Below are 19,179 nucleotides of genomic sequence, written 5' to 3'. Positions count from 1 at the left end.
TTATCGCATACACAGCACCACAGATATAGGCAAAAGCGCACAGACTTAGAGGCTCTTTTGCCGCGATAAATATACATACTAGATGGCGGGAAAGTCGGGCGGAAAATGGTTTGGAGAAGGTGGAAAAGGCGGCAGTGTTGCGATAGCTAAGCACCTGGGCTCTGCTGGGAGCTATGCTATTATTGGAATTTTAATTTCCCCATTTTAAAGCGCATCACTCGAGGACTGAGTAAAGCCCATTTCCGCCCCCCGATATCCAGATATTCAGATACCCAGATATTCCGGTGCCCAGCCAAGCATTTCGCCCTACACAAATACAGTGCCTAACGCACACACTGTCATACACAGACGGGACAGTGTGTGTGTGTGTGTGTTTGTGTGTATATGATGATGCACTGGGAATAATTTGTGCATATAAGGTGTGTTGTTTATTTTTCATAATTTATTATATCACATTGATTTCCGTATTTGTATTATTATTTTGCAACTTTTTTGCCGTATTTATCATAAATTTAAGCTACGTAAACTATATGGGAGATGTACAAATTGTTTCTCAGGTGTTTGTTGCGTGCACTGAGTGCTTCCTTCGCTTTGTTTTTGCCGCACTGCTTTCCGGTCATTTTTTTGTTTTTGCTACCACCGCTGCCGTTTCTGGTTTTGGGTGTTTTCGGTGTGCAATTTCACGCGAAGTTTGCAGCGCATCAATCAAAGCTGACAGCCGCTTCTCTTTCACATATCTCCTGCAAACCACCCGACCCCCAAAAACCAACCCACATCGTCTAGTCTCAAAACCCCGCAAACCCCCCCACCCCTCAAAAAAAAAAAAAAAAAAAAAATAGAAAATCAAAAACGATCCTGACGTTTAGTTAAGCGCCGTGAAAGGCCTTGACTATGTATCGGATGTGTCCCATTTCCAGGGATGTATCTTGTCCCCAACAAGACTGGTTAGGTTCGATGTGCGTTTTAAGTTCGGTTATAAATATATTATAGATAAAAATATACCTTAAATAAAATGCAACTAGGAGCTTTTTCGTAAGTCACTGAAATAAAAGTCTAGTCCTCCATTAATTTAGTTGTATCTTTAATGCTTAGATGAGTTTTTCAGCTGCAATTGATATATTATTTTAACCGATTCTGAAAACCGAAAATCAAAAATAGCTTAATGGAAATCCTGAAAATGTTCCACTATGCTGTACTAAGGAGTCGTTGATATTCAGGTTGCAGGCTGGGCTCATCCGCATCCGTATGCATAATCGGCGGCTTCCGGTTACATCCTGCCACCGAAGGACATCCTCTCCCAAGTCGGATTCCGCCGGGGAAGTCGCACAGACACGGCGACACCTTTGTGGCATATCAAACGGAACTATGCGGAACGAACACGTGAAAATGCGTGGCACAAAGGATACACCGGTCCTGCTGAAAAAAAAGCAGAAAAAGTAACAACACAATGTCAGGGGACAATAACTTCATCCAGGATGAGAAAGGAGCTTCGAGGCAGAAGCTCTGGCACACACCAGAGAGCAGGGGTTGTATTTTGTAATTTGATCCGGGTGGTGGTTGTGGTTGTTCCTTTTGTTGTTTGGGGCGATGGGTGGCGTAATAGGCGTAAACCGGAAGTTAAGTGTAAAAATAATAATAAAGGTGTGTGTCTATACGTATCTTCCTGCTTTCTATCTGGGCCATTGTATACCGCCCCCAATAAGGGATCTCATCCCCACCATTTTCTTCCCATTTCTGACTTTTCTACTTTATATAATTTTTGCCCTTCGCTTTTTAAAGGCAAGTAACTTTTTAGCTTCTGGAGTTCGGGCATGATTTCATTTTGAAATTACAATAAATACAATCATTATGAAACGCAAGTTTTTGGCATGCATATTTTGTTGCATTTGTATAGACAACATATAACCTAATTGGCATTTCATTTTATAAAATGAATTTAAAGAAAGAAAACTGAGGTCCTAGCGTAAAGCATTTAATTAAAATATAATGAGTTTATTTATCAAATGTGCAAGCTAATAACCTTTGCTCTGCCTGAAGGAAAGTATGTTTTCATGGGAAAATGCCATGTACTTTTTTAGTTTTCATATTATTTTCACTTTCCGACAGGAAAACAGTCAAAACGGAATCCCGCCGCTGACAGTTGGAAATGTGGGGGAAAATAGAAAACACGGGGGCGAAATGTAAGGAAAATTGAAAGAGAAGGTTTTTTGGGGAAGGCAAGCAATTTCTGTTTACGCTTTTTAATTTTTGCTTTATTGTGCGCAATTTATGTTCCAACCCGTACGAGTGTGTGAATAGCAGGAAAGCCGAGAAGAGCAATTTCATGGGGCACACGTCAGCCTTCGCCTTGCACCTTACACCATTCCCCTTTTCACCTTTCGCCTTAAAGTTTAAACCTTTGGCCATTCCCACTCCCGTCACAAAAATGCTTGCCTTTGCTTTGGCTCTTGGTTTGGCTCGTTCTGGATTTCATTAGATTTATTTGGATGCAATGCTCAGGCATTCAAAGAAAAAATAAATGGCATTGCCCAGTTAGGCGGCTAAAACGCATCAAGAATTTTCAAAGGTTTTGGATGCCCAAATACCTTACAAAAATCATATGTGGCCATATGAAACTAGGAAAATTACAGCAGCTCAACGGCTTTGCATCTACATATATGCAAAGCAAACGAGGGAAATATGAAATACGAAATTTTGTATCCTTCTATGGAAAGGTTAATTTTGAAGGATGCTTATCAGTCCCGAAAAATGAACCAATCACCACGCCCACTTTCTAACGCCTAGTACATCGTGCCCGACTCATCAAAGACACATGTGCTGCAGCCCTTCAAAACCCGAAAATAAAATCCACAGCAAGGACATACAAAAAATTGAAACTCACAAGAAAAACACAAATTACGACCTATTTTTCGGGTTTCCCACTACGACACACAAAAAATGGGGCGTTTCTTGGGGATGAGCGAGTGTTCGCATAAGGAAAGTCTATAAAAATCCACAAATAAAATGTCATTTGCCTGGAACGTGCCTGGCATCTACTTATAAACTAAATTAAGGATAACATTTGAAAAATTTGCACAAAATAAAATCCAGCCAAAAGGATCCAGAGAATAAAATAGAATAGAACAGAACGGCACAGAACAGAAGATAACAGAACAGAACAGAACAGGACAGGACACGAGTCGCGGACACGATGTCCTGAATGCTTAAGTTGAAAATGTTTCTTACCCCAAAAAGTACAGGCACACACACATACACATACACATACATATATAATGTACATGGAGAATGGGGAGATGGAGCAAATAAAGGCGAAGAAAAGAAATAGAAGCTGAGTGAAATAGAAAATACACACAATAATTTAAATTGCTTTACAATGAAACCCTAAAATGTCAATAGAGCGGCGCGCTATTTGCTTTTCCTATTTATTCCGCCCACTCCCCAGCACACTTCTTGGTATGCAAAGTGCCGTCCGCGCAGCCCCTCACTCACCCCCCTCAAAGAAACACCCCCCTCATTGACACTTTGTTGGCTTTTTCATTTCTCAGTTCGCTTGCCAGTTGGACGCATTGAAATAAAGTGGATCATATCGTCTGAGTCGCAGAGCCAAATTCCAGATCCCAAATACATGTCCAGCACTTTTGTGCCCTGAAGCTATATAGCTATGCCTAAAATAATATTCTTTAAAGTGCCTGTCCATTTGATTTTACCAAATGAAGCATCTGGGTAATCGGCATTTGGCACTTTCTCTAGGGCCAAATATCCATTTACACCCAAACAGGCGAGCATTTCGCACGCGGATATGTGTCCTGGCACACTTTTATTTTCCAATTTTTTCGTAGCTGTTGGCTCGCTGTAAATCCGAAATCCAATTGCAGATGAGTGCGACCACACAATGTCGGCACGTAGACGTTGTGCTAAATATTTCAACACGATTCAACAAACTACTCACTTAGCTGGCTTAAAAGAAGCGTCTCCTCTGCACTCCGCCGTGCCCCGCCAGAAGCCAAAGCCAAAGCTAAAGCCAAAAAAGCAAAGCACCGGGCATGACCCACAAGCATTTGCACTGCATTTAAAAAACATTTGCGGTTTTTACGCTTAATCATCGTCAGCGGGCGGTGGCTTTCACACGGGGGCGTGGTGTATCTATATATCCCCAGCCGACATCATTTCCTAGCTTGGAATTCCCAGCACGCTTGTATATATTAATAAAAATGCATTAGTTCACATTTATTTTCGACATAAAACGTGTAAAAGTAAGCAAGCCAGTCAGCCAGTCAGCCAGACAGACAGGCTGGATGGGGGCAGACGGGCCGAAGGGATCCCGAGGGGCAGCTTGTAGAAGATTTCACTCACCTAGAGACAGCGAAAATGGGGCGGGGTCGACCCAGTGGACGGTGGCTGCACTCAGAGAAAATATCAAGCAGAATGGCTTAGAAAAGGACCATCTTTCGCATGTTTCGCAGCAGATTAAATACCAACTGGGACCAAATTAAAATTTCAGAAGTTAACTATGAGTTCGTTCAATATTCCTTTTTTTCTTTCTCTGTGGCCTGCTACTCATTTAAAGCTCGGCGACTTTTCCTTTTATTTCAACGCTTGAAAGCAAAATAATGTACACGAAAACACCAACCCCTGGTACTCGCATTTCCAACCAACCCACCCACATCCCACCACACAGGACCAAACCAAACGAAATCCCCCGATTCCTCCGCAGACAACCAACCTGTGCACTTTCGCTCTCGGTGTGTCTCTATGCCGGTCGTAAATTTTAGATATTCGCAGCACGTGCAAATTATGTACAATAATAAAAGGCAACGGCGGAAAGAAGAATAAGCCAGAGCGAAAGTAAGACGAGAATGGGCGCAACTGTTGTGCGGAACTTGCAACTTGTACGGCCGTGCAACTTCCACTCCTGCTCGACGTCCCGCTCCTCGTCTCGCAAATGTCTGTCTGTCTGACTGGCTGACTGACAAGTACATAAAACATGTCTGCGCCTAACAGTCTGCTGCATTTTCAATGCCCAATGCCCCGTGCTGGATATCGATTGTCTCGGTTCCCCACTGAAGTCTGGTGAAAAAGGGGTTTCGCCACCAACACAAATTGGCAACAAGTGATGGAAAGTTTATATACACTTAATGGGCTGAATTCAGCTAAGAAGTAGCAATAAGGAGAGAAGATAGATTTGCCGCACCGTTTTGTACGTTTAAAAGTGCAAAAAAATATGTTATTTAAGTGCTATATAAAATAGGGATATCCCTAAAAGTTTGTCTATATTCTATTAAGTTGGTCTGCACTTTTAAGAAGTGATAGAAAAAACTCACGCCCATGTTACGAATTTAACATGGAAGTCTGAGCTTACAGGGCTTACAAGTTCTAATAAATAATTTAGTAATAAATATCAGCAATTCCATTTATCAACCAAAATAAGACGTTTCTTCGGTTTCCACAACCTGCTTACGAGGTGTTTTAAGTGGGCCATACTTTATGCTAACCACTTTTGAGCAGAAGATTGACCTCCCCAAATGGCCATTTGCCGTCTTGAGGTTCCCCAGGTGCCGGCAATCATTGGACTGCTGTCGTTTTGGCAACCCAATTGCGTCTCCGAGGTGTTGCATAATATTTAACACCCGACAACCCACGGATGGTTATCATTAGCAGGCCAAAAAGATACTCCATCCACGACACCCCTGGAAAACTTTTCCCACATTTTGTGTCAGCCCCGTGGGCTTTTTTTTTTTTGGGTTTGCTGTAAATTTTATAATTGCTTCAATATTTCGCTCTTCCGCAGTTGTCGTGCTGCGGCAGCGTTTTTTGTGTTTGCCACACGTTTCATAGCCATAACAAATTACTTAGGTCATCAATTATGAGGTGAGACACTCGCACCTCAAGCGCCGACATCGTTCTTGAATGGTTTTGTTTCTGTTTCTGTTTCTGGGCTCTGGGCTCTGTGCTCTGTGCTCTGGGCCTTTTGCTTTGGGTTGTGGGCTGTCGGTTCTGGGCTCTGTTTCTGGTTGTTGGTGATGCTTTTATTGCTTTCATTATGATTTCATGCGGCGTGAGGCACGTTCCGGATGGCTTTCCCCCCCGGAAAATTCCCCAATTTCCACCGGTTGACGACCATTTGTCTAACTTCAGAGGTTTACGTATTTTGCTGCGGCGCTCGTCTATGGGTGGTCTTTGTTAATAATGTTATCTTTTATTTATAAAGCGTAGCTTTTTGTTTTCGTTTAAACTTTTTTCCTGTGGCGGGGGTAAATGTAATTGCATTTGGTGTTTGAATAAAGTGTCAAATAATTTCACCTAAAGCGACGGCTTATGTAAATAATTTGGATTTTTCAAACATTTATTTATGATCCTTTGAGCTGAAGCGCTCAATCCCTTATTTTCGCTTAATCCCTGATATTTGACAAACCACTTTAGTTATCGATTTAACATGTGTAATATATATTTCAAATAAATTAAACAGATTGCTTAGAAAGCACAAAAAATAAATAAATGCCCAAAGGCAGTGAGGATGGCAGAGCCACGCATACCAAGATTGAGTACCTGTGCAGCCGGTGGTTTGGGTGGTTCTCTCGGTTTCGATAGTGGTGGCTGTGCACGGTTACTGATTTAGGGCTTGTAGACGAAGGCACCACCGCAGTTCTTGTAGCACAAGTAGCTGGGACGAGTGCGCCACTTGCGGCAGTATCTGCGATAGCAGTTGTTGGGACTGGGTGACGGTGGGCGGTGTGTGGGTGGCTGACCGGTGGGTGGCCTGCTGGTGGGTGGCTGATTGGTGGGTGGCTGATTGGTGGGCGGCTCATTGGTGGGCGGCTCATTGGTGGGCGGCCCATAGCTGGGTGGCTCAGTTGGAGGCTGAGTGGGGGGCTCAGTGGGAGGCTGGGTTGGTGGCTCAGTTGGCGGCTGAGTAGGCGGCTGAGTTGGCGGCTGAGTTGGCGGCTCAGTTGGCGGCTCAGTTGGCGGCTGAGTAGGTGGACTTGTAACGGGTGTAACTGTCGTAGTGCCGCTGCAGTCATTGGCCACATTGGTGATCAAGTGACTCAGCAAATCAACCACAAGCAACACGCTCAAATCCACATCAACCAGTTGAACCACATCGTTGTTATTGCCAATGATCTCAGTGTTAGGTCCAGCTAAAAATTATGTATAATCAATCAATAAGAGATCACGCATCATCAAGTCTATCTTCACTTACAGTTAAGCTGGTTGCAAACACCTCCACTTCCGCGGATTATGTTGAGAACGTCGAGGAAAGCCAACACCCACAGATCAACGTTGATCAGCTTCACAATACGATTATTGTCACCGATAACGACAGTCTTGGGACCCTCTGCAAGAGTAATAATATGTATTCATTAAAGGACGTTCCAAATGGAGACTGGTAACCCATTAAACTTACTGTTGGCTGAGTTTCCGATTAGTCCCGACCCTCCCAAAAGATTAACTATGCTGCTCAAAATGGGAATGTCGGCAAGGACCAATCCATTGACATCCACCAATCGAACGATGTTGTTATTGTTGCCGGTGACCAAAGTATTGGGACCGCTACTGGCACTGTTTCCAATTATGGAGGAGGAACCGCCTCCTCCCAAAAGGTTAGTAACGCCGCCAAGAGGACTCGAGGAACTAGAAGAACCGCCAGTCGCACCACCAAGAACTCCGCCAAGAACGGGCTCCACTGTGTTTAGGACAGTACCAAGTACGGGCTCCACTGTATTCAGCACAGTACCAAGAACGGGCTCCACTGTATTCAGCACAGTACCAAGAACGGGCTCCACTGTTTGAACGACGCCGGAGACAACTCCACCAACACTGGGTACCACGTCGCCAACGACATTGCCAAGAAGACCTCCGAGAAGGCCATCTGAAGAGGATCCTCCTGAGCCGCCTGTGAGACCACTTAATGCACCCAAAGCTCCCGAAGAGGAGGATCCGCTTCCAGAAGATCCACTGCTTGATCCGCCACTGGATGATCCACCGGCATTGGTGATGCTGCTGAGCGCCGAAACACCCGCCAAAACGGGAGCATTGACGTCTACGACCTTAGTAATCTTATTTCCATCACCTCTAATAACTATATTGGGTTTTTCTAAAACATAGAAGAGCAATTAATTAGTGAAACACCACTTTTAGAAGGAGTGTACTTACGATTCAGATTATTTGCAAAGCCAGCTCCAGTTATTTTGCTAAGGACCGGGATATTAGCCAATGCATCAACGTTGGCATCAGCGACCTTGGTAATTTGGTTGTTATTTCCAACAATATCAACGCTGGGGTCGACTATTAAATAAGTTATTTAAGGTATATAAGTAACTTTCAAAGGACAAAACAAACTCGTCAGCTTACTGTTTGCATTGTTTCCCACTGAGGCGCCTGGGGAGCCACTTGAAGAACCAGTTGAAGTAACACCCGCAGAACCAGAGGATGAACCAGTGGAAGAACCAGTTGAAGAACCAGTGGAAGAACCAGTCGATGAACCAGTGGCAGAGCCCTGATTAATGATACTCAGAACTGGAGCGGCCAAGGAGATCGGCAGACCAAGATCAATTAGTTTGAAAAGGAAATTCTTATTTCCATTTATAGAATCGCCTTTAACTAAAATTAAGATGGATATAATGCAGCCGCATAAGTGTAAAAATATACAAAAATATATAAGATAGAAATTACCATTCACATTGTTGCCAATTACCGACGATCCAGAAGAACTAGGTGTGGCAGAGGAAGAAGCTGTGGAACCCGAACCTGAAGAGCCAGTAGAGCCAGTAGAGCCAGTAGAGCCCGACGTTGAAGACCCAGATGATCCCGAACTAGTAGATGGACTCGAAGAGGAGGAACTGGAACTTCCACTGTTGATTGTAGCCAAAACCGGAGCAGTAGCTAAAACCGGAACCCTAGCGCCCACCAAGCGGGTAAAAGTGTTTCCTGTACCATTGACCACCACATCAGATCCCTCTGCAAAAAAGTCATAGGTTAAAAATATAAAAATTATTAACTTAACCACGATCTAAACTTACGATTTAAAGTGTTGCCGGTGAAACCAGGACCGTTGATGTCACTCAACACAGGGAGAACAGCTCCCACTGGCACATTGGCGTTGATGAGATCAGTAATCGTGTTTGAATTGCCAATCTCTTGGACTGATGGTGCCACTGTAAATATAAATATAAAATATATCAAATTATATATGTCTGTCTATTGGAGAAAATGAGGCAAACTTACAGTTGAAGTCGTTACCCACGCCAGAATCCACTGCAAAAATTAAATAAAAACGTTAGGGATTGTGTTCAAAACGTTGTGAAAAAAATGGAAAACAGATCTCCTTTCAATGGAAAAATAATCTTATTTTACTTACGAATGGCTCGCTTGGCCGCAGTCTTTTGGTCAACCTTGGACTTTGGGTCTAGGAGATCGCCACCATTGATGCTGTTGAGCTCTGCGGCATTGGCCATTTCAGCGGTAGTGGAGTTGCTGATAGTACGATCGAGGGCGGTCATCAGGCCCATTAGCACCACTTTGTCCACGCCCATTGCCAGCAGGCGGACGATCCAGCTTTCGGGGGCGGCGGAGCACAAGCCGGTGGTCTTACCTTCGGCAATGGTCGATAGACTGTCCAAAAGTGATACGGCAAGCATGCTGAAAGCGTTCACTTGCAACAAGCTGAAGCTGTTGGGACCCACTGAAAGGATAGGGAATAAATCGAATAGGTTAAAAATCAGTATTTAAAAAATTTTACATACTAAGACTGGCGCTTCTCGCCAGATACTTACTCTCACTTAAATTCCTAATGATTTTGTGGGTCTCGCCGGCCGAGGCTCCGCACATCGGCAGCAGGGTGTTAAGGATGGTGGTCAGTTCGGTGCTGTTGCGTGCCTGCAGGAACTTCAGCACCGAGTTGCGATCGTCCTTGACCACGCCCACGCGACGGACGGTGCGAAGACCCGAGCCCTCCGCCTGCTGGTTGTCATCCTGAACGATCTTGTTCTGCTGCCTCTGGCGCATTTGGGTGCTCTTGATCACTTGGCTCACCTCATGCTTGGCGCACTCGATGCTATTGAAGAAGCAGAGGGCCAAAAACGATTTGAGTGTCAAGGTCAGGCTGTTTTGGTCCTGTGACTGATCGATGTCCTGGATGATCCTTCCACAAGTGGCGTTATAACGAGCTCCGACTAAGATGTCAATGATTACATCCATGCCAATCTGCAGGAACATATTGTTGCCCTTCGTATCCTTGTTCTCCTCGGTGCGCAGCGATTTGATGGTGGATTCCTGGAAGGAGGTGAACTTGCCACCCCGTGCCTGCATACTGGCCAAAAGCAAATCGGCTAAATCCTTGGAGGCCAATCTTCCAATGTTTGTCACTCGCTGCGTCCTCAGGGTCGTAGTTTCGGTACTTGTGGGTAGATCCGTGGTTCCATTGCTAGTTTCCGTTTCCAGAAGCAGCGACGCCAGTGTGGTCGATGAAAATCCAACTGGGGTTCGTTTCGTGGGCTTGCCATCGTGGGGAACCAGAAAGCAGGTGGACAGGAGTAGGAACAAATGAAGGCGCCACATAGCGATGGTTGTTGCCACTAACTTGAGTTGATGGTGATTGATAGATTTCGCTGCTCTTGCCAGCTCTTTTATACGTCTTTTGCCAGCTTATCGCCATCAAGCCCAGCGAGATAATCTCACTGGCATGCTGTAAAACGTGCCTCCCCAACATCAATATCGTTGTCGATATGCGTGCAGAAGAATTCTTTTGGCATGCTCCGTACCGATCTTCTTATCTTTTGCGGCTAATGAGTGGGTGTTGATCCGTTGGATTCAACTTGAGGAAATCAGTCGTAAAGCGGTGTGCTCCCAAGATTACCATCGATTTTGATGTGGACCTCTGCACGGGTAGTAAGCTTAAATCAGTAAGCTGTTGCACTATTACAAGGCAGCTTCAGTGTAGCTTTCTTAGGAGAAAATGTTTAAATAGGTACATTTTCCATATTACATATACATTATACTGAATCAAAGATCCTAACCCTTCAACAACGTCAAATTAACTTAACTTCCAATTGTTTTAGTATTTCACTCAATAAAATAACAAGCTCAACACACATTTCTCCGCGGCTCCATTGCTAGTTTGTTTACTATGAATGAACGTTCATAGCTTTGTGTTTTTCATTGAGTAGGAAAACCACAAAAACATTGATGATTAATACCAGCAAATATCTTCAAAGAATGTTTTAAACCCAAGTTTTATTGTTAGATTAGCCAGTGACCCAGCTGGTCAAAAACGCAAAGAACTATCATATTTTTTTGGGGGTTCAGCACGTAACCCCAGCTGTCCCAAAATTTCCGCATAGCGATACCTAGTAGTATAAATGCTTAAGTGCTGACAGCAAATTTGCGCAGTGCGTAAAGAACCTAGAACAATTAACTTGATCGAAATGACAGCGTTCAACCAGGATCATCACTTCGTGCTTCTCTTGATCGTTTCCCTCGTGGGAAGTAGTTGCATTTTGGGGTTTTCCGAGGCCCAAACCTTCACTGCCGAGGATCGTAGCTCTATACAGAAATTCATGGATTCTTTGTTGAATTTCCTGGAACTGGAAATTAGTAATATAACCACCACATTGCCGCCGACTTCAAATGGCACCACTTTGGTGACCACTTCTCCGGCACCTGGAACTTCCACAGAAGTGACAACGGAGGCTTCGGAAACATCTACTAACTCCACATCGAGTGTTTTGGTTAGTTCCACTCTCAGTTTGAATTCCACAACAGAATCCACAACAGAAACTGCAACCGCAACTACAACCACAACAACTACCGAAGCAAATCCAACTACTATAAGGCGCAGGATTTGTTTCAAGCGTTTCTGCTACAAGTTTAGCAACGACAAGGGTTACATAGTATAGATCGAATAAACTTAAAAGGAAAAAGTATCCATATTTAATTTATTGATATTTATCTACTAGTCTAAGGTGGTATTCAATATCAATATTTTACCCTAAGAGCCACCGTACAAATTGAAGTCAATAACGAACGAATCAATTAGTAACGTTGATGTCCTTGTGGCATTCGGGCATAAAATATGTGATTGAAGAACCTTTATTGTTTTAGCTGTAAGTCAAAATGCCTGCAGAGTTTGGAAAAGTATTTACGTTCGTGTGTTTTTGGATGTATGGAATAAGGAAATATTTCGCCTTTTTGTTCAAAAGTTGAAGTCTCCTTGGGCCCCCAGAGGCCTTTACAAATTATTTCAATTAAAAGTTTTTGAGCAAAGCACTTAATGCCAACACAAGTTGAGGCGTTTATGTGCGCAAATCTTAATTGTGCCAAAAACACAGGCTATAAATTCCGTATCTCAACCAGCGAATGCACATACATTCATATATGTGTATGTATGTATCTAGATATATATGTACAAGTATATATATATATATATATATAAATCAAACTGACAGCGAAAGCCTATTGGCAGAAGCTTTGTGGCTTTTCATTGAGTCGTAAACAAATGGAATTTAATTCGTGCAAAGATTTACTTGAATTTGTTGTGCAAATAGTTGAATGTGAATGATGTCAACGATTTGCCGCAGCAGCCACAGTCGGATTCCCCTTCTCCATTTCGATATTTGCAACTGCGACTGTGGCAGTGGCAGTGGCAGTGGCAGTGGTCGTACGAAATTTCCAAATGAAACGAAGCCGCAAATATGGCACACTGTTGCGCCCTGAACGGGCTCGAATTTCTAATCAAATGGGCGAAATAATCTCCAACGAAAATATTTATCCTTTAGATCTGTTCCAAAATTATTCGGCACTCGGAAATTCGCATAAAGAATTTGGTATTCGCTTGTTTATAAGCGGTAACCACATTGCATACCTATGCTTAGATGAAAACAGCTTTTAAAAGATAGGTTAGCATTTACCTTTCAGAATTATATTTAGGCTTAGGCTTAAATGGTCTTCAAGAGTATTTGAAATATTTTGACATTTTTTGTGCACAGAGAACTGAATGCTAAAAAAAATTAGTTCTAATAGTTGAACGAATGTATGTAGTATATTGCATATAAAGATTTGGTAACCAACCCAGTTTGATTGGCCCTAAAAATCACTGATATATAGTTTTCTTGTCCGGGGCTTTGGGCCTCTGTGTGTGGGTGTTCCCTTTGGATATCCTGTGAACTTTGTGGTTGGCTTCATCGCGCCACGTGCCAGTGTCATTTAATTACTGACTATATTGTTATTATTACTTACCCCCATATGCGGAAATATATATAAATGTATGCGTGTCAACAACTTAACGAAGTTATCACACACAGAGCCAAGGAGACAGAGAGGAAAAGCGTGGGAAAGAGAGGGGGAGACACACGCACACCATGGCAGCGGATTATGGGACCGCCGCGTGAAGCACTTTAAATTAGTTTCGTTGCATAAACAAGAAGCAACAGCCTCTACCAAAATGCTGACAATTTGGCTATTTTAAATATATTATTTCTTCAACTGATCTTGGACTGCCTGAATTGTTAACGAAGTTTGTAACGAAGTTTTTTTTTAAAGTTATGCAGTATGAGAGAGTATTTGTATGAGAGTAGTATTTCAGTAACACTACATTCTAGGAAATGCATGCGCAATCTGAACAGATTTTGATCTCACAATAATGAGAGCTATAAAGGCATGCATTATTTGAAATTCAAAATAATATGCTTAGCCATTCTGCCAGGAGCAAAACGGACCGAAAAACGAAAAACAGTTGACTTCTTTCGACAGTTTCGCTGACATCACTGTTCCTGATGGGATTAGGGTGTGCTGGTGGGCGGCATATATAGAAATGGCTACAGATGGATGGCTGGACGGATAGAGACGCTTGTCCGCAGCTTTAAAGACAATTCACGCGATGAGCTTATCAAGCGACAGCCATCAACCACCATTCCAATTCCCATTTTCCATTTCCCCGTTCCCAGAACCCTCGGTTTTCGCTTGTTTGTGTCAGTTTCTAGGCGAAAAAACATATCCAATTACAATTTAATTAAGCTGATTTGAATGCGGCTGTGCCACGTTAGTTAAAAGCAAACACTACGAGTGCAAACGGAAACAGATGGAGCGATACTGCAGATGGAACTACAAACTATAAATTTGCAATTGAAACCAAACGAATATCTAAATGGAATCTGTTTGTTGTTGCCTGCTTTTGTGCTGCCTTTTTTCGCCCAGCAGTCTGAAATTATTTATTGCATACTCACGGGCTGCAGTTTGGGAACAGATTGGCTGGGAATAGATTTAAACATATTCACTTTTTAATTTCGATTTCAATTTCAATAAATTTAGATACTTCTTCTCAATAACTCCCTTTGATTTGCATATATAATGCTCACACATTTCCCCATCTGGCCCCATTTAAATTCTCCAGATCTTCACGTGTTCTTCGCCCATTTTAAAGGGGTTGGCACGCGCTGCGACGACACTTGACCCACCGAGTGACCCTCGTGATTATCGATGAAAGTGTTGCTCTGGTTTGCAATTTCACAGGCTGAGCACGCTCCACGCTTACCCACTCCATTGGCGACCATTCAACTCCTTTGTTCCACCGGGGGTTGTCATTGCGGAGGGGTCAGGGGTCAGGGGTTGGCCAACGGTGGTGACTGTACTCTTGCCACAACTTTGTCGGCCTCAAGTCGCTCGCTCTCGAGACAGTTTGCGTTTCTGGTCTGCGGCACTGACAATGGACCACTTCACACAAGAATACCCGCCCGAAAAATTTTGTAATGAGCAGCCAAAGCAAAGTTATATATGTATTTACATGATACAAAAAATACAATATTTCAGTCTTATTGAAACATGTACATCTAAATTATTAAAAAGAAAAAGTAATATGCTTCTATGAATATTTCCAAGTTTAATGGCATTAAAAAAGATTCAAAATCGGCTTTTTTGGTTGTTATGATTTATCGGGCATTTTTTTCTGAAATGTATATGTTAAAAGCACTAGAAGTGCGAAAAGACAAAGCCATCGAAAGACTTAGACAAAAAACCCAATTTCAATGAGGCCCGATTAAAAATGAATGCTAATCGCATTACGGCAATAAGGCGATGATGCAATAACCATGTAGCAAGTGCATTTTTGGATAGACCCTAAGGATATATAAGGGCTTATAAGGCGGGGGTGGCGGATTACAAGCTGCGAATCCACTTGCCACATGGTTCATTGTTCGAGGGTTGCCCGTGTTTCCCTTTTTGTTTTACTTTTTAGTCCATTGTCCTGTACACGTTTTTGGATGAAACCTAATCCGCTTAGAGCACAAGTGAGCGATGGGCTATAGGACTATAAGTGATCCTGAAAACAGATCATGACGGATGACTACATGGCAATATGGCAAAGAATTTTAATGAGAGTTAATGATAACAAACAGATTGTGAAAAATGCAGTATCCAGAGCTCCATTATTTAAATATATATCTTTGCGTTATCGCACCTACTGATTGCCCTCATTAGGTGTTGGATTGTGGTCGCCCTCGTTGCTGTCCTCAAATTCAATCTCATCAAAAATTGATTCATCCCATTCAGCTACAATTATCACGTCATATTCGACCATAAGACGAGCGACCTCCTCATCGAAATCGAAATTTTCGGGGATTTTATCATTTGCGTCCTTCTTCATTTTCTTCCTATGTAAAGCCAATCGTATAAAGTATTTAAATGTACAAAATCTTTGTGTTGCTTACGAATTTTAAAAATGAAAATTTTTCACAATCGTTTGATAAAACAGAGACTCTAATTTTCGACGTTCCCGATTTTGACAACTAATGCAAGTGATGTCTGACAGCGCTAAATTGCTAAATCTGAAATCTTGCTTCCATTAAAGTAAACAACCCTAGGACTTTGATTTAAAAAAGTTTTAAATGTAATTTCTTTGTTTTCTGGTCACACCATTTGAGTATACTCGTACATATATTAACACCGCTATATCCGATTATCGGAAACGGAAGAGGCCAATCCAAACAGTGCCGCGTCTGTGTTTCGTTCGTTTCTGACTATGGTTTTGGTTCTGGTTGCCCGGATTCCTGGCTCTGGCTGTGGATTTCCGCCTGCAATGTGTGGTATTTTGCCAAAGCAAATATGAGCCCGATGTGCAACTGCGTCTTACATAATCACACGGCGCACGGCGGCCTTTGTTTCGCCTTTGTTGGTTTTAATGGCCGTTGCGGGCACAAAGGAAAAGCCGACGAAACCAAACCCCGAAAAACCCCCACAAGGAAAAAAAATTACCGTAGACAAAGCGTCGAAGAAATTCGCTAGAAAATGCCACGCGGTAATGACAAATATTGACATTTCCTTTCTACCCGGATCTCCAAAAGCGAAACCCTAAACCGAATTCCGAAATAAAGGCCACGCTCTCATCGATAAATAGCGCACAAGACTCCCCGCCTAGATTAGCGGTTGGAAATTGGATGGTAACGCAGGTTCCTATGCCCAAAAAAGCGATCCGATTACGTTCGCACGGTTCTTGTTCTCATTTTACGGCGCGGCACGGATCTCTGGTTTCCCAATTTCGGGCTTGGTCAGATAGTTACTGGCTAGATAATAAAACTATGCTGGTACTTTCCTCTGATGAGTAATAAAGTACACAATTTGCTACGATCTAATCACAATTCTCCGATTAATTGACCATTAGCTATTTAAAAGTAAAAACGCTCGGCTGATTTGAGATATTTCTGGGAACGCTAAAGTACTTTTTGTGGGATTTGATAAAAACATTTGTGTCGAGTATAGTACTCTAGGAAATATTTTACAACGAAATTTTATACGGATACATCTTTGAAAAAATCAAGCATGATGAAGAAATTCCTCAGAGCTGTTGATCTCATGCCACATAAAACTTAGCTTCAGCCTCTATGGAGGTGGCCCTTGTCCTGCCACTCAAGGAGTAAAAAGGATACCCAGGTTGCTTGGAAAAAATCGTATTCCATTGACCACAACAAAAGCATCCTTTCGAGACAGCCAGACACAGCGACGCCTTATCCAACCAAAAGCTAATAATTAAGGCTAAAAAAAATACCCACAGCCGCAGACGCTGTGTTTATACCCCGTAACTCTCAAGGGCAAAAGGTATACTCGAAAAATGCATCATTTAAGTAGTAATATTAATATTGATAAATGGTAACATTTCGCAGAAATGCAAAATAAATTTGCAATGACATTATAAAACATTACATGTGTATAATGCCTCAATATAATAAAGTATGCAATATGCCCGGAGTATCCTGGAGTTGGAATTTAGCCACGCCCTTTTTAGCGTCCTTTTTTCTGCGATGAGCAGGGCTCAGTAATGCGTTAAATGGCAACGCATTATCCACACATTCCTCGCACGGGTGAGAAGCCCTAAATTTGCTCAGCTCCCGGAAATGTTGGCATGGGAATTATTTTGTTACATTTTTTGTGTTCGCATACCGCCTATAGCCATATAACAATACATGCATGTATATACAGTTACGTGGATATATATAGCTTCAAAGTAACGTTGTTGGACCGCACCACATGCAGACATACTTTGTGTTTGACCACATGGCATAATGAGTGCCCGGCAAAGGACAAAGGAGCCGAAGGACTCAGGTGGGTTTTCCGACAGGAGGTGCGGGTGTTTGGCAGGATGTCTGTGGTCAGGATACGGCGATTGCCCTCCCAATTCGCCGCAGTACGTGTAAATTTCGAATGTTATTTGCCCTTCTGCCAACTGTACTGAGAAAAATAATCGTCCAATTGGGAATACCATAGGCTGGATAATTACCTAGAAGCCGAGTTTTTGATTGATGGTCTACAATTTCCAGAAGGTGTGGTATTGATCCAAGGTCCACTGTAAAGAATAAAATATATAGGTTTGTATAAGAAAACGATGTCTTAAAAGTGAACCTGACGGTTCCAATAAATACTTCAAGTATTTAGCTAGAAGTTCTTAACTTAAGGAATCTTTATAGAAAATACATGTATTCTCGGGAAACTAAACTAAAGAGGATATGTGGATGATGAGAAGCACGCGACATCGAAAGCGAGAAACAAAAAACCAGGAGATTGGGGATGGGCCGTTTGTGCTTGTTTTGTTTGGTTTGTTTGGTCCTTTGGTGGCGTCTCGGATGTCCTGCTCACGTTGCAAACGTGGCAAACAAAACACAACAAAACAAAACGAAAGTCTCTCTGGATTAGTGGACATATCCGGGGTCCTTATTTACCCTCGAAAGTTAATTAAGGGTTTCACAATCTATGCGGAAAATGTCAACGCAACGAGGAAAAGTGAAATTGGGTCTCCCCCCGGTGCATTGGACCGCAAATGAGTTTGAGTTTCCAGACCCCAGACTCCAGACTCACCTATATAGTATAGTACAGTACATATATGTTTGTTCACCACCCGCGGCGATGGGATCATAATTAGCTGCGGCCGACGCTAATTGTCCTTTCCACACCCCTTTGTCCATTGTTCCCAAATTCCTGGTTTCAAATTCTCCTCGGTCCTCGGGTTTTAAGTCTGTTTTGAATGCACAATTTCGGCGGATTATGCCCCGTGACGTTTTGGCTCAGATTGACTGTCGCCAGGTGAATTGATTGCTGGCTTCCACAATTTGCACAAATATTTCAGGAATCGAAATTCGGCAATAAATGTTTCAGACCCTTAAAATTGTACAGAGTAAATATTTTAAAATTTCACTTAAAGTTCAAAACAAAACTGTCAAATATCACTATCATTATTTTAATATGAATTGCATTTTTATTATAGTTAAAAAAAAACATTTTTCGCCAATTTTCTATAATTAAAAAAGTTGAAAATTGTAGCATTTTTTTTTTTTTTTAGGTATTTCCTATTATTTTGAATGCAGATGTATTCGATTACTTATTGAGATCATACGACTGTCCACGATTTATATATTCGACAGCACTGAGGCAATTAAAAAAAATTCAAATGGAGAAAACAGGAGTTTGTTTATAAACCAGAAAAGAACACATTTAACCAGGCTATTTTACCATTATCTCTCCTTAAACAATCCCCTTTCGCCCTCGTTAAAGTCAGTTTTATTTTGGTACCCACCATTTCTCTGCTGACCACCGACCAAATGAGTCCCATCCCGAAAGTGAGTCCCATTCCATCAAAGACCTTTAAATACCAAACTGAAATTCGTTCAATTAAATCAAATCGCTAAATACGTAACAGGAAATGAA

General features: G+C 42.3%; 3 protein-coding genes across 3 annotated transcripts; 1 reads left to right on the top strand and 2 right to left on the bottom strand.

Annotated features, from left to right (window-relative positions):
* Positions 1 to 6,612: 6,612 nt before the first annotated feature.
* Positions 6,613 to 10,554, bottom strand: LOC6551154 (serine-rich adhesin for platelets). The gene is made up of 10 exons (XM_001976819.3): positions 9,771 to 10,554; positions 9,356 to 9,679; positions 9,223 to 9,252; positions 9,018 to 9,152; positions 8,671 to 8,955; positions 8,350 to 8,598; positions 8,152 to 8,283; positions 7,403 to 8,092; positions 7,199 to 7,333; positions 6,613 to 7,136 (listed from the first exon to the last, which is right to left on the bottom strand). The coding sequence occupies exons 1-10, from the start codon at positions 10,552 to 10,554 to the stop codon at positions 6,613 to 6,615; spliced, it is 3,288 nt and encodes a 1,095-aa protein (XP_001976855.1).
* Positions 10,555 to 11,387: 833 nt separating this feature from the next.
* On the top strand, positions 11,388 to 11,899 carry LOC6551153 (cell wall protein DAN4). Its single transcript, XM_001976818.2, has one exon. It carries the CDS (start codon positions 11,421 to 11,423, stop codon positions 11,889 to 11,891), a length of 471 nt encoding a protein of 156 aa, XP_001976854.1. The 5' UTR covers positions 11,388 to 11,420; the 3' UTR covers positions 11,892 to 11,899.
* A 3,433-nt stretch (positions 11,900 to 15,332) lies between these two features.
* LOC26526614 lies at positions 15,333 to 15,821 on the bottom strand. Its single transcript, XM_026982221.1, has 2 exons — positions 15,696 to 15,821; positions 15,333 to 15,638 (listed from the first exon to the last, which is right to left on the bottom strand). Exon 2 carries the CDS (start codon positions 15,629 to 15,631, stop codon positions 15,446 to 15,448), a length of 186 nt encoding a protein of 61 aa, XP_026838022.1. The 5' UTR covers positions 15,632 to 15,638; positions 15,696 to 15,821; the 3' UTR covers positions 15,333 to 15,445.
* Positions 15,822 to 19,179: the final 3,358 nt, after the last annotated feature.

Source organism: Drosophila erecta, unplaced genomic scaffold, assembly GCF_003286155.1.
Source record: "Drosophila erecta strain 14021-0224.00,06,07 unplaced genomic scaffold, DereRS2 tig00000126-arrow-pilon, whole genome shotgun sequence".
Lineage (NCBI taxonomy): Eukaryota > Metazoa > Arthropoda > Insecta > Diptera > Drosophilidae > Drosophila > Drosophila erecta.
The sequence above is the reverse complement of the archived record's forward strand: the minus strand, read 5'-3'. Positions and strand labels throughout refer to the sequence as shown.